This window comes from Bombus vosnesenskii, unplaced genomic scaffold, assembly GCF_011952255.1.
Source record: "Bombus vosnesenskii isolate JDL3184/JDL3185 unplaced genomic scaffold, Bvos_JDL3184-5_v1.1 scf7180000016274, whole genome shotgun sequence".
Lineage (NCBI taxonomy): Eukaryota > Metazoa > Arthropoda > Insecta > Hymenoptera > Apidae > Bombus > Bombus vosnesenskii.
The window spans coordinates 2231136-2246837 of NW_022884343.1; the positions used below are offsets into that span (position 1 = coordinate 2231136).

A 15702-nucleotide genomic window follows, 5' to 3' on the forward strand; every position below is an offset into this window, starting at 1 on the left:
TAATATATAATTAAGAAGAAGATAATAGTATCTTTGCTACAAAAGATACAATGATTAAAGTATACAAAAATATGAAATACTTTTAGTTAAAAAAATACAGTAATTTGTGAGCGTATCATTTATTTTTCTAAAGTAAAAAAGACATTAGTCACAATTTTGTATTTAATTGAAATAGAATCAATTTATGCGGCTCTGAAATGCAACATAAAAAGATCGAATACATTATTTTCTATAATTATATTATGTATCAGTCTTGACTACCTAAAGTATAATTAATCCAATAAAAAATCACAATTAAAGAAATTTGTTCTGTTAATCGATATATGAGATATTTTTTAAATGATTTCGCATTCATAATAAATATAATACATTCTTCTATATTCTCATATTTACATTGCATTTATAATCGTAAAATTAATATTTGTAAGTGAATAATAGGTACGATTTAGGGGAAAGCAAAAATTCTTTGCATTTGTTGAAGTTAATCTATGTTCCCCACAGTACTCTGAAGGATGGATGACGTCCACTGCCCAGTAACTTTATCGACTGTATACGTCCCTGTATGTGGGGATTAAGAATTCACTTACAGTAGCCCCTGCCGTAAGAGGTGACTAAAAGGACTGTGCAAGGACGTTTAGTAGAAATCCGCACCCCACTATCATATAAATAAATCTCGATACTCATATATTAAAGCTTAATGAAAATCGTCCGAAAATTGAGTCATGACTAGTTATAAAAAATCGACATGAAGGGACAAGAAAGTTATCATTCTACCCATGCGTGACATGTTATGAATGTCTCAGACAGAAACAGAGACAGTTTACTCATCTCTGTCTATCTGTCTCGAATTTTGTTGCTTTTCCACAACAAGTCACGACTCAATCTTTGGACGGTTTTCCCTAGCGAGTGTCGAGACCTGTTTATATGATCATCATGTCCCGCATTCCTTTTTCCTTCAGGAAGTAAAATTTTAATTCCAAACAAAAAAGTAATTAGGAAATGAAATTAAGTGGTTTAATTATTACAAATCACAGTAAATAATCATAAAGAAATTTGAGGTTATTTCAAAATATAGAAATTTTATGATCTGCGGTAATAAATGGAATGTTTCAATTACCAAGAATTCCATTAAGCAATTATCACGAATTTAAGGTTATTCCAAAATTCCAAAACCTATGTTCAAAATTTCATTAACAAAGATATAAAATAATGATTTGCGCAAATTATTCCACCTTCGTTGCAGTCTGTTCATCATATTGGACCGAAGGTACCATGGGTGGCTTGAACCCGTATTCCATCTTGGACTGCCTGAAGTTTCCAGTGTTACCAATTTCCTGCCTCGTTCTTCTCAACGTTGTCTGAACATCCGGTGCTGAGTACAGAGACTTGGATTGTATTGTAGTGGCAGTTTTCCTTGGTACTGGACCTACGTACTCGTCCTTAATCTTGTCTTTCTCCGACGTCCTTCCATAAGCAACCAAATTACCATTAGTTACTGAATAAGTCACCGAATGAGGATGTTGAACGCTGTATGACGCAAATTTCTTCGGCAATGAGTGTATCAATGGTTGCCTAGCATGAGGGCGATTCAAGGCCAAATACCCTTGTCCATAAAACTGATTTGTCGAATTATAGTAACTTTGCTCATTATCAGTTCCATAAATTGGCTCCACTGGAGTCTGGAAATTCTGCCTTACCGATTGCTGATAATTACCATCAGGCTGAATATTATAGATTGGGGCTGATTTTATATGTTTACTATTCTCCAAGGGATATGGTCTACCTTTCTCGATTTCTATCGAGTACGGTCTAGGTAGGAGCACTGGCTTCTCAACGACCTTCTCCACAGGCACTGGTACCGGTACAGGTTTCTCTACCACCTTCTCCACCGGAATTGAAACCGGTTGAGAAACCCTAAAGTGAATTGGTAAAGGTATGATAAACCTCTGGATGGCGAATGGTACTTTCTTCTCAATCACCTTCTCCACGTGGACAGGATATGGGATCCGTATCTGCTTCTCTACTACCCTGTCTATCGGTATGTGTACAGGGAACGGTTGGGGAATCGTTATCTGCTTCTCTATCACTTTCTCCACTGGGTATGGCACCTTTTTTTCAATCACGTCCACCGTCTGGGGCATATGGATATTTTTCTCCACGGAATACGGCTGTGACATCGACATCAGGAGTCTCAATTCAGTCGGTGGTTCGCTGGTAACTTTGGTCAGCAGAATCTGAGGCGCTTCTTGAGTCACTTGCAGGTTCTCTAAATTAGTCAAACCCGAAAGACTCTCTATTCCCCTTGATGGTTGTGCAACAGCAGGGGCTGGTCCCTTTGGCAGCTCGTAGTTACTCAATTTAATTTTTGCTTCAGGAATTCCTTGCACTCTAGAGTGTGTTACTTGATCATATTGAGCGCCGTCTACTTGCCCCGTAACCCCGAAAATGGGTTTGACATCTACTGGACGAGGCAAAGCCACGGTCTGGTCGACCTGCCCAGTTCCTGCTGAATAAATAACGTCATTCTCATTCACATTATACTCATAACGACTATGTTCTTGGTTGTTAATACTTTCGTCCAAGATCTCGTTGCTCCTGTATATATTAATCTGACTTTGTCTCTGATCCTTTGATTGACTCCTTCCTGGCTTTCTATAGTCTTCCTGTGCATGCTGCTTTAATAATGGCAGCTGCTGGGCACTAGGAATGAACTCCACAGGGTAGTGGATCTCCTGAATGGGGGCTGTATGAAATATTTCCACGGATTTTTGGATCTCAACTGACTGAACTGGCGAGTTTGTGGCTATCACCTCAGAAATTTGCTCTTGTTGCGATACCTGATCACTGTCGAAGCTCAAGTTCCTAGAAACTGGGGCGTCATTTTGAACCAAACTCTGAGTATCAATCTTGGTAACTTCTGGTGTTTCAGATTTGTCCTGGGGATAGAGTTTTGTCAATGTGATTTGGTCATTGACTAAATTTAGATCTTGCCCAGCGTTCATCAAGGCGACACCAACCTGCAGAGGATTTAGGATGACAGGTGGTGCCGCCAAATATCCATCTTCTGAAACTTTTGATTTTACTGATTCCGTTACAGCTGTGGTTAGCTTTGAAACCTCGTTTTTATCAGTATAATCAGGTGTGGTAGTGTAGGAGTATTTCTTTTGTCGTGGAAAATCTGGAACCACTATTGGTCCAGAAAATTTGCCTAAAGAAACTGATACTATGGGAGCAGAAGTTGATGAAGAAGCATCCTTAATTATGGATGAACTGTTAGCACGATCTCCGTCAGTTTCCTTCTGCTTCAAGGTTCTCTGAGACTCTGTGCTCTTCATCAGAGAGGAAGGAAGTCGTTCCTTCGAGGACGTGTTTAGATTACTGTTTGAAGTATTCAATTTTTTGAATACGTAAGGACGAGCACTCTTTCTATACTGTTTTCTTTGATCCTCGGAGAACGATGAAGCATCGAGAGGTTGTTTTATTCTGAATCGTCTGTGACTCTCGTTACTTCTTGGTCTGGATGAGGATGAGCTGCGTACTCGTTGTCCAAATTCGCCTATACTTTCAATATCTAGATTTTCTTCTGGAATAGATTGATCTATGTCACTGGTGTTACTTTCTTGAGAGAAATACTTGCTAGTTGTGCTCGAATCTTGTAGAACTATTTCTTGAGATGGAACGTACTCCACTGTGACTGTCTCGTTAAATGCACTTTGACTGGTCCTTCCTAATCTCGTAATGGTATCGAGCGATTCGTTTAATATGTCTTCTGAAGAGCTTTTTGCTTTCAAAGGTAGGACATATGGTTGAACTAATTGTTTAGAAAATTGCTGTTGGGATTCATTCTGGAAAGATGTACATTATTATATTATTAAATATGTACAAAGTATTATATATTGAAAATATATACATATATAAATTGTTATTATTATTTGAAATAATGAAACACTAGAGAATAAATGATCAATTTTAAAATTGTTATCAACATTATTGATATCATCGAAATTAGAATTTTGATAAGAGTACAAATTTCAGCAAAATCACTAAACATTCAACTCTAAAACCAAGAATACCAAAATAATGAACAAAAGAAACTAAATAAAAAAAATTAATCCTATCTAGTAGTAAATATAACTTTCCAATATTCAAGTACGTACTACAAATAAATTAGATATTTTTAGTGAAAGAACCGGCGTGCATTCACGTGGTGTATGATTGTTTACGCAAAAATAAACGCCAATGCACCTGGACAGCGTAATAATCGCTCCTGCAGACATTTCCTTTTACGCTCGAGAGAAAGCGCATGTCAGGGGATTATTCGAGAATAGAAATGCGCGTGGAACTTGCAATATATATGAATTCCTGATGTTATAAATTATCTGTATAAAGAGATGACGGTAACCTCGACTAACGTAATTTTTCACACGTTTTTATTATTCGTTTACACGATTTCAATGACGCAAATATTCGATATGATTAGTCAGCGCTTCGTGTAGCATCGAAGGCGAATTATATACTTTCCATCAATCAGGAAGGGAAAGCGAGGAAATCCTTCTATTCCTTTAGTTCGCTCAAAAAACCAATCGATTAGTTATAAATATAGTCGTTTAAACCAGTTAGACTATTTTAACATATTAATAAATCAACAAAATTTACTATTCTCACTAACAAATATGATTAATGCAAGCTTTTGCTTGTAAATAAGGATAAATATTTTTTTGTGTTTTGCTTAAAGTTTAAAATAATAATAAATTATTCTTTCAAAAATACTTTTGAAATATAATTCAGTTTTTTATAAATTTTTATATTCTTATGACTATAATTAAAAAGAAAATGAAATTTAAATAAAAATTTGTCCTATCTACCAAATATTATAATAATGTTTGGATATTTCACATATTTTTGAGAAAAATACATTTTTAGTGTTACATCTAGCGTCAGGTGATAAAGTCTAATAATATTTCTAAAGTTAAATGATTTTCAGTTATCCAATTTGTGTAGGATCCTGTATCCAAGAATAAATTAATGTGTACCTACCACTTGATGAATTTCCTCTTTCTCATTAAGAAATTTCACAGTCAACGTTTCTTCCTCTTCTTTAATAGCTTTGGCAATTTCAGAGGAATTGAAGATTCTGTCATGTTGATTTGTAAATTGTAGTTCGATATTTTCAGTTTCTTCTTGTTTCTGGCTATTGAGTAGATCTTGATCATAGGCACGTTCAAAAAGTTTCTATAAATGAAAAAAATGTTATTAATAAATCATCAACCATCAAATGATCTATTAATTGACATTCCAATAATTGGTTCTATAATACTACAGTACTATAATTCATAAAGCTCGAAATCCATCGATAATAGAAAATTCTGTAAAATAACTGTGTTTAGTTTCTTCCGGTTAGTTTGTTTGATGCCATTTTCAAATTCTCCATTGATCGATATTTGAATAATTAATTACTCCATTAATCAACGCTTTATTGTACTGTCATTCAGGATAAACACTTGAAGAAGATAATGAAGAACCTTTTGAAATAATGTTTCCAATAGCGTTCAGATCTTTATGGTTCGTTTTCCTGTTGTTAAAAAAAGAATCACAGAAGGCACCGGTGTTTCAATAAGAGAAGCAATGCTCCGCGTTGTATAGACAGGCTGTACCAGTCATCAAGGCACGAGCCAGTGGGCGAGGCCGAGCGTCTGACCCAATTTGTTCCAAGTAGAAGTAGAAAACAGATCATGAAGAAGCTCTAGAAATGAAACTCACGACTCCCCGAGTGGGCAAACGAGAGTAGAAAATCGTCAAGTCGATGATTTTGGTAAAAATAAATAATAATTGGTGAAACTCACTCGACTAATTGATAATTAATTCATTTTACTGTTAGTTACTACTTTTTACTACTAATAGAATGTGTCAAATAATTTCAAAATAAATACCTTCATCAATGAAATTGCTAAATTTGGATGCTTGTGAAATTGATAATTAATTATGATTTTTGGGGTCCTTTGAGTATATTATAAAGGATTCAGAAGAAATAAAAATAAGTTGTCTTTTATAGGCTAGGTATCTATCTATAGGAATTCCCTGTAGAATCATTGATAGAAACAGGATTCTATTTTAATAAGTCCAATGTTTCTTTAGAAACTTTTATCACAAGAACAGAAGGTACTCATAGAAAATTATGTCATTTTGAAGAATTCATTTCTCTACTACAAACAGCTTTTTATGGATTGATGGAAAAGCAAAGAAATTTATGAAGAATACATTAAAATATAAGATAAATAAGAAATATTATAACTAAGAATCCTGTAAAGAATTTTTAGAAAACCAAAGATTCCATTTTCAATAAATCCAATGTTTCTTAGAACATCGACTCACAGGAAACTATAAGATTTTTTTGAAGAAGTAGTGAAACTTTTTGTGGACTATGGTAGATCGAAGACAACCATAGGTGGTACAGATTAGATTAATGGTGATATAAGATACAAATTTTGCTTAAGTAGAGTATCATCGAGCAAGAGGAGGTTGAAAATAACGCAGCTGGCCAGGCGAGATGAGAGAAAGGTGGACGTTACGGTACCGACTACCGGTCTCCCTTTCTCCAGTACCATTCGAGCGAGAAGAAAGGCGAAACAGGAAAAGATGCGCGCTGCATTCTTGCAGCTCGCGCAAAAGAAAAACCAGTGAGAGTCGCGCACTGGCTCTGAATCTTATTAAAAGCAAGCTATTTTGGCTAGTCTCACATTAGAATGCATTTCCAATAAATTATAGGATCCAGCTTCCTTTTTGTCATCATGTCTCCTTTCTTCACTCTATTACTCATTTATTATCGAATAATCTGGAATATAATATGTAATTGGTTAGTATAGTATTTTTACTTCACTCACGATATAGCATGCATTATATACTATACCATAAAAAGCGGGCTGGACAAATTTAATTGGTTTGAAATTGAAATTAATGGTTTTTACTCTTCGGATTATATTTTTTCAAATTTTTGAAGTTCTAGACAATGTAGCTGCGAAGTGTAATTACTAATTACAAATATAATAGTCTAAAGTATAATGCTTGTTAATTAGTAAAAAAAAATGTTCCCCTGTGATTCTTCCCTAATCATATTTAGAATAAAAGTATGATCTACCAAAATTACTAGGATAACCCATATAATATAACAATATTTAATTTATTCAGAATAGTTGGTACATTCTGATGAATTCTTTAGAGAACTTGTCCGATAATTGCTGGAAATAACCACTGGAGAAATTCGCGACGAGGCTTGGGAACTGTTTGAGGTTTTTCTCCCTAAAAGGAGAATCCCCGAATGGAGTCGACAATATCTTCACTTGTTCTGGATCTTTCAGAATATTGGAAATAATCGGTGAACGATGTTTTACAAGATGAAATCAGCATTGGTAAAAGAGAAATCACTAGATAAGACAGTAAAGAAAGATCGTCTTTCTATTTGCATGTTTTGTGCTGAGTAAAATCATTCTCTCCAGTGAAAAAAGAAAAATGTTTTACTATCCCAACTTATAACTCAGAGAAGATAAATAATAGATTCCCTTTCATTTGGGATTGAAGAATGAGAGGTAAGCATTTTTTAATTAGAGAGGCTGTTATTATGGTGCAGCAACATGTACAGAATTGTCCTGCACTCTGTAACATTCTTTCGAGACACACGACCGACAAAGGGCAGCACTTTCACATTCTATGGCTCGTTGAAAAAAATGCAGGACTGGTGGAATGGTCAATGTCTTTGTCAAGGTCTCCGTAATTAGTGTATCAGCTTTAAGATCTTTAACTTCTTATGGAAGCTAGTTCTAGTAAAAATTTCTTCAAGAATTTCGTTCCTAGTGGGAAATTTCATTAAAACTTGTTTTGCTAGAGAAAAATTAATCATTACATTGTTAATGAAATATTTCTCCAGGAATTGTATCGCTAGAAAAAGAATCATTTAGAATCAATTTATATCCTAGTAAAAAGTTTCTTATAGTTTTCGCTGTCCAGAGGATAATTTCTTTTTAAATTAGATGATTAATAAAAAACTTAATTATGGCGCTACCGATAGAACATTTCTTCAAGAATCAGATCATAGGGAAGAATTACTTTCTGAGTCGAATGACGACAGAAAGATTACTTTACTTTGCACATTAAATCACCAGTGAACAAATTCCTGGAACAAAAAACGGAGTTGTTTAAATTGGAGCAGAGACGGTGTAAACAAATTTGCAGAAAGATTTGTTACCTCATGTGGGAGGAGGAGAAGAGAAAGAGAAAGGGAACGACCGGGATCGTTTACGTCGAATTTTTGACAGTAGGTGGGTCAACCCTGAACCAGCTTTCATCTGAAAGTGCGTGGAGAAAGTATTCGCAGTTTTTGTATGAGGAAATTCCTTTATGTGTGTGTATATCCTCCAGAATAACCACTATATCGTATTTCTTGTGAATAACTGCTTGTTTATCGTAGAATCCTAAAATTTTGTGAAACCACTAATTTATACAAGTATCCACCACGTTTATCAAATACTAATTACACTTTTTAAATTTTCAGAAAAAATAAGGAAAATAAAATACTGATATAGGAGTGGAAGAGATTTTCTCCGAGATATTACTAAAAATATATTTTGCATTTCGCTCCGACTGTAATCGATGCAACGATTAATTACGATTTCTAGTAATTAACTGAGTAACGTTCCTTTCCTTATGAATCGGGTTGCGAACCCTAATTACAGGAGATTGCGTTTCACGTCGGGCAGAAGCTACTGCAGGTGACCTACAGAAGAGAAAGTAGAATAACTATGAAATAATGCTGCCCTTATCTCAGAAATTCAGTATATGCCGATAATTCAAAGTATGTACATTCATGAGTATGAGCCAAATAATCTCTAACAGAAATAAAAATTTCTAGAAGATCTAAATTACAATGTGAAGCTTAAATTCTGCTAACTATATGAGTAATCCATAAACTATAAACTATTTGAGACATGCAATATCAGCAAATTATAATAAAATGCTGCGTGATTCACAGAATATTATTCATGGATTATGCAAATTAAGAATGGAAATTATAACATCACACGACATTTCGATAAATTCCACCAGATCGCGATAGATTTATTACAACCTTGACATAAAAATCTGTACAAGCATAAAAGCATACCTTCTTCAACAAAATTGAAAATAGACTCGACCACTTCGTACTTGTTACTGATAAGCGAACAAGAAACAAGCATTCTGGTGGTTTCTCGAAGCGTGTAATGACACGTTGGTTGCGGGTAAACGTTTCTGGGTAGAAGCACAGGGGGAAAGTGTAAGCTATACTTTGTTAGATAGACTTGTCGGAAGAGAATGAGACGCGAGTGAAATGACCTAGGCAGCATGCGAAGGTTAAGGACGACTTTCACCTAAAACTTGCGGATGAAGGTTGGCTGGAAGGCCATTCGACTGGACAACCTATAAGCAAACAAGTAAAGACTATTTGAAATGTTGCTAAGATGAAATCTACAAGACTTGAATATTTCTATTTGTCCACAAAACTACTTTGTTCTTTCCATTAATAATAGCAAATCGTTATTTTATACATACGGTTGAAAATGCAAATGGTTACGTGCAAATTATATTTAAAAAATAAAGTGAGGTTAGGCATGTACCGCTAACCTTGTTTGACCATGTTTCATCTATAATTATCGAGTATTAGCTCGTACTGGATCAACTTGTAATTCTGAAACTCTTTCTAGATCAATTCTGCCTAGTGAATCAATCTAAATTTGGTTTCCGTCCCATTCGAAATAATCCCCTCCTACATCAATCGACTTACAACATTCATTTGAGGCACAATAGAGCCGACCTGATCGTTATATCATTGCAGTAAGGGATTATTTTGAAGGAGACAGAAACCAAATTTAGATTGGTTTATCGATAAATTTGTTATAAACTCAAAGATTAATTCTGTCCAATATAAATTTTGGAGAGATACATAAATGTACATATACATGATACATATGACACACATGATACAAATGATGCATAATGTGTAATAAGAAATATCGAGCGATTCTGTACATGAAAATTAATTGAAAAAACCACCAAGATACATAGTTGTAAAAGTATGTTCAAGGCATCGTCGAGACAGTACACGAAGTAGCACTCGAATGACGCCCGCAAGTAGATCGAGGTTAAAGATTTCTATGCCCGAAGGTTAAGGATGTCCCCCGATAGTGTCTATTGGTCCGCGGGGGTTACACGTGAAAGGTTCTTCTTCTGATTTACGTAAGGCAACGAAACTTGTTCTGTATTGTTTGTCCCGCGTCGAAAGTAACTTCCGCTCTGAGTTCGGTTCACTGTTGCATTCTCAAGGACAAGCGAATCGAGCTCCTCCGATTTATGGTTAGATTAAGAACCTTAGGTTAGGTTATGGAGACAGTACTAATTGCTTGCGAGGATGATATATATATTAGTAACAAACAATGCTAATTTTCTTTTGTAACAACCATTATGCTTTTCTTCTGTTTAATGGTTTCCTGAATTTATAGAATTTGAATTAGATTATAGAAATATTAGTAATAGATTCTCTGAAGGGTATATTTATAGTCCTCTTGGTTGAAAGATATTACAGAGAGGCTAGTAGAAACACATATATTTTCAATTTATGGAACTTGATTTAGGTTAAGAAAACATTAATAGTGAATTTTTTAAAAGATATTTAATAATCCTCATTTTCTTCAATAAAAAATATAGAGAATTTAATATAAGATTAATGTATCTTTCGTTTGCTCAAGTAAAGAATATATAGTGATAAAAAAACAATTGACTTTTTAAAAAATACCCAGAAAACCCTGAACCAATCTTTACTATAATCCTCAAGATAATTAATTTACCTAATGATCCTTTATTACCTCTCAACCAATAATTCTACTTGTGAATGGCGATATTCATAAAATGAAATTGTTCACAATTGTTTCCTTATGATCAATGTGATGTCATAAAACCGATCACTGGTTCATCAAAATACTATTAGGGGGAATGATATGCTATACATTAACGTCATAGCAAAGCGACAGGAAGTCAAAACTTTCTAATCAACGTGGAAAGACAAGGATTATTAAAGGGGGATGGAAAATAAGTGGTTTGGTGAATTCCTCGAAGCAGACGTGCTAATACGACCTCGACACACCGTTTCTCCAGTATACCGATTGAGATTTCTCTCTTGGATTGCATATAGCTGTTATCTAATCTGAACTTTTTTATTAGTCAGAAGAATCCCGCTTTCTTGTAACAAATATCATTAAAATTTAATGGAAATTCGCAATAAACAACGAAAAAGATTATTTAAAATTACTAAAAATTGTTATATTAGAAATGTTAAAAGGAAATTTATCTAATAATTTCCTTTTAGTTAAAGCCCTTTAGTTTAAAAGTTAAGAAATATACATAGAAAAATTGTGTGGCAGATTTAGAAAAAAGAGAAATATAGAAATCTTCACCGACTAATTTGGAAGTTTAGAAGAGTGGAATGCAAATGGATCTGCAAACAGTAATCGGAGCTGGGAAAATGAAATCACTTGAGAAAAGATTTGCAAATCGTCGGCGTATTATGATACAGGAAAGTTCTTCGCGTTTACCTTTTCGTTGCTCCAGTTTCCATGGGAATCGGATTCCAATGTCGCTGTCACGGTTGTTATCCATATAACCGCAGCCACCTGTAAGAAGAAACAATTTGTTTCATCAATTTCTTCTTTCTCCTCTGCTACATTCACAATAAAAAAATACTACTACTATACTAAAACTAAAAAAGGAAAAGGATACAATAATATAAAAATAAATACTAATGAGTAGATTGCGGATTTTTGTGGAAACTAGTATTTTTATAAACCTAATTATATTTTGCATTTATTATGTGCATTTCGTGCATTTTTGCAATTTTAGATTTCATCCGAATATATAAAACTCCGCAGTCTACTAATAAGTAATGATAATACAAGAGAATTGGCAAAGTAATAAAAGTATGATAAACTTTATACTCTTAAATCATAGAGACTTATCCTTTTTTTATTTTAATAAGGAAAAAAAGATAAAATACTAGAAGTAGAGAATTTGCAAAACATTAAGTATATAGAATTTTACAACCATTAAATTCTATTTCTCCCCATACTTCTATACAATATAAGCAAAATTATAGTCAGCTAATTTCCTGTTTCCATTGAATTCATCGATTTCGCACTTAATAGCATAGATTATCATAATCGTCAGCGTCTTCTGGGCTTCCTGATGTCGGGTAATATTTTTACTAGACACAAAAGTAATTAGTTTTTAATGGAACGTTAGAAAAAATATACAGGGATATAGTTGAATGAAGATGGCTTTGTCACTGGGAAGAATTGTGTCAGACACAATGCATAACGTGAAGATAATATTACTTCTTCGGTAACAATGATAAAAATATTTATATGTATTCTATATATAACTTATTAACATAGTGAACACGTTAGTATCGTTATTTCAAGTTTACTTTCGATTCTTCATTAAAGATTTAATTACTTTCTAACTGTTGCACATACATTAACTATAAATAGTTCTGGCAGTCGTAATGGGTTTACAAATTTCATGAGCAGATGTTAAATCAAATTTCTGAATAAATAATAAAACGTTTACTCGGGAATTTAACTAATTGTACTGTAAAAAGTCTTACTTTTATTTGTTTTTCAATAACAAAATTCATGAAATTTACTTAAAATAATTTGCAATAAGTTACAAGGAAATGTTAAATTAAATTTTCGAATATAGAAACTTTTTAAATAAATGACATAAGCATATAAATATTAAATTTCTTAATTTTAATTTTCATTAACATGTTCCGATTATACTGTACCATCTGTGTCCTTACAATTTTACTATAGTCTTTTTCCAAAATTCACTCAACAATTTTACTAAAAAGCATTTTATTTTCAAGCAAATTTTCAAAGTTGAAAACGTTAATTGAACAGAAGTTCATAAATGCGCAATCTTTTAATTTTAACTTTCATTTAAAAATTCCCACTCTGTTATACTATTTGTATTTTCGCAATTTTTATGACTTCTTCGATATTCATTCAGCATTCTTGCTAAAAAAATATTCGCTATCTTTTACGCAAGGAAAATCGAAAGAGTTAAATGAAAAAAGATACACTTACGAAATGAAGGAGATTCATGTCTTTTGTGTGTCGATTAGCGAGTCGTTGAACAGTAGTTCCTGCGCGTACTGCCCTCCCTAGACTTCCAGGATGTTCTTCTCTATTCTCTTATACGGCTGCCAATCCTCTGGAACCTCGATCCGATGCACGCACTCCGGAAAGAAATAGTGTACTACTTCGCCCCGACGCGATACACTTGACTTAACTGGTAGCTCCAGTTATCCCCACGCATCAAAGGAGTTCGAAGAGAGCTACGGTCACCTTTAAAGATCTCTTGACCAGCATCGGATACACACACTGGTCGACATCGATATTCCGTTCTCTAGAACACGATTTAACCAGGAAATAAAATAAGAATGGCTATTATTACTAAACCGCAGATTTTTATGCAAATTCATATTTTTATGAACATAACTGAAGGAATGAAATTTAAATAGAAACTTGTTTCGTCTACCAGATATCATAATAAATTATTAAACTCTATTTTGGATATTTATATATTACACGCATTACTATAAGTGCATAAAAATCCACAGTTTAATTACTACACTCCGCGACGAAATATTAGGACAATCTTGAATTTTTAAAGATGATGATGTGTACGAAGATTTTATGCAGAGGTGTACAAAGAGTGTCCTTTCTTTGGTAACTTGCGAAAAAGCAGCAACTGTTCAAGTTATCTTCTAGAAATGATATTTGTTTATGTGAAAAACAGACGGGATAAAGTAGTAGGACATGCTTAATATATGAGATAAATGATTCACAAGAAAGCACAGAAACAAATTTAAACATTTGTAATCTACTTGTTAAATACGGTCAAATAAGATATGATTACATACCGTATAGTCACTGGAAATATCGTTATGCAGATGATGGTATGCGACTGCTTTACAAGACTACCGTCAGAGGTAGAAATGTCTCATATGTAACTATATTTAATTTTGTTGGCGATTCGCGCGCGAAATACCGTGGAGGGAGGAAAAATTATCGAATGAAAGGTCGAGAAAGTGACATTGATGGAACCAGCAAATTCCTCGTGATTCTGCAGTTTTCCTTCCTTCTTCTACCAGTTATGATTGCAATTAATAGCCGAGTTCTTGTCCAAGCGTTAAAAACACACAGAAGAAACGGAAAGTTTACCATTCTCTCGTTGCACCGAACTCACTACATTATTCGTATGAAAATATTCTGAAAATACAATAACAAATTATTAAATGAAAAAATTTAGAAACTCTTTGAAAACATTTATAATGCTTCAAAATATAATAAATGTATTTGTAAATTCTATGTCAATTATAGTAATATAAATTACATTATAATTACTAGTATATAATAGTTAGTAATAAAAGTAGCTGAATTAACGAATAAAAGACCTTATCAACATATATTGTATATACATAACTTAACAATGAAATTTTGTAACATTTTATTTCAATAAAAATAACCTTTCTATAGAATGTACTAATATATGCATAATTTGCATCTAATCCTAACTGAAAGTAAACATAATAGTCATATTAAATGATTGGACTAAATTAACGAAGCATATCTTGCAAGGGAACCGAGCAGGAATAAATTTTTTTTTTTTTTTAATAGTTTCGCCCAACGGCGTATGATACCTTTTTCTACAGTTTATCACTGAGTAGGCAATAAATAGTCTTGCCTTAGTTATTCGATTCCACTGCTTACTTTCGACTACCTTTCACTAGTTCGTGTGTATTCCTATTCGTCTCATTAAAACAAACAAAAACTGCATTCAGTAGCATCCATCGTCAATATACACTTTCAACATCTTTACGAAACCTATAATACAAAAAGAGAATAGAGAGAATAGGATTCTAAGAGAGGGAATAGTAAAATGTTATAATTTGATCTTTCCCCGGTTCGATATTTGAAAAATTACATAACGAATTTTTTGTATACCAATTATAACAGTAAAATGTACTATTATGAGGTAAGATTAACACAGAACTAGATCTGGCATTGTTGTGCTAATATTTGTTGCATGTATATTAATTGGTACTCCTAGAACTAGAATCGATTTCCAAATTTGATCGGTACTCATCATTGACATATTTTATAAATCGAACTATAGTTTTATGATATACTTTTGTGATTCTTATAGTACATCAGTAAAGTATGCTTAACTATAATCGTTCGATTTTAGGTAATTAAAAATTGCAGATTTCAGAGTTTATATTCGTGTTCACTAATTCATAGCTTTTAAAATTGTGAAGTATCATCCTTAACGATCTAAATATACATTCTTTTTCCCTCTTTTTCCCTCTTTATATTGCTGCTTAACGTATCCTGTATCTTACCTTATTGATAATGCAGACCCTTACAGAAATTACTATTCTTCTGAGCATTATTAGACTAATCAATTCAAATAAATCGCTAATAAAATAATGAAAGTAAATAACAAATTACTATTATTATCAATATAAAATATAATAAAATTTTTAATTCATAATCGACTGTTATCGTTATCGATTATTAACTTTATGGCAGTTCGACCTTAGCCACCGAAATTTCAACA

General features: G+C 33.3%; 1 protein-coding gene across 1 annotated transcript; it reads right to left on the reverse strand.

Moving 5' to 3' along the window:
- Window positions 1-114: 114 nt before the first annotated feature.
- On the reverse strand, window positions 115-15059 carry LOC117242509. The gene is made up of 6 exons (XM_033509236.1): window positions 14783-15059; window positions 14003-14351; window positions 13164-13483; window positions 11616-11693; window positions 5038-5232; window positions 115-3845 (listed from the first exon to the last, which is right to left on the reverse strand). The coding sequence occupies exons 3-6, from the start codon at window positions 13179-13181 to the stop codon at window positions 1224-1226; spliced, it is 2913 nt and encodes a 970-aa protein (XP_033365127.1). The 5' UTR covers window positions 13182-13483; window positions 14003-14351; window positions 14783-15059; the 3' UTR covers window positions 115-1223.
- Window positions 15060-15702: the final 643 nt, after the last annotated feature.

Coding starts and splice junctions, on each gene's coding strand:
- LOC117242509 (XM_033509236.1), bottom strand. Junction 5,233..11,615: donor GAAACTGGAGCAACGAAAAG/GTAAACGCGAAG, acceptor TTTCATTTATAG/AAACTTTTTGAACGTGCCTA. Junction 3,846..5,037: donor AAGAGGAAATTCATCAAGTG/GTAGGTACACAT, acceptor ACATCTTTCCAG/AATGAATCCCAACAGCAATT.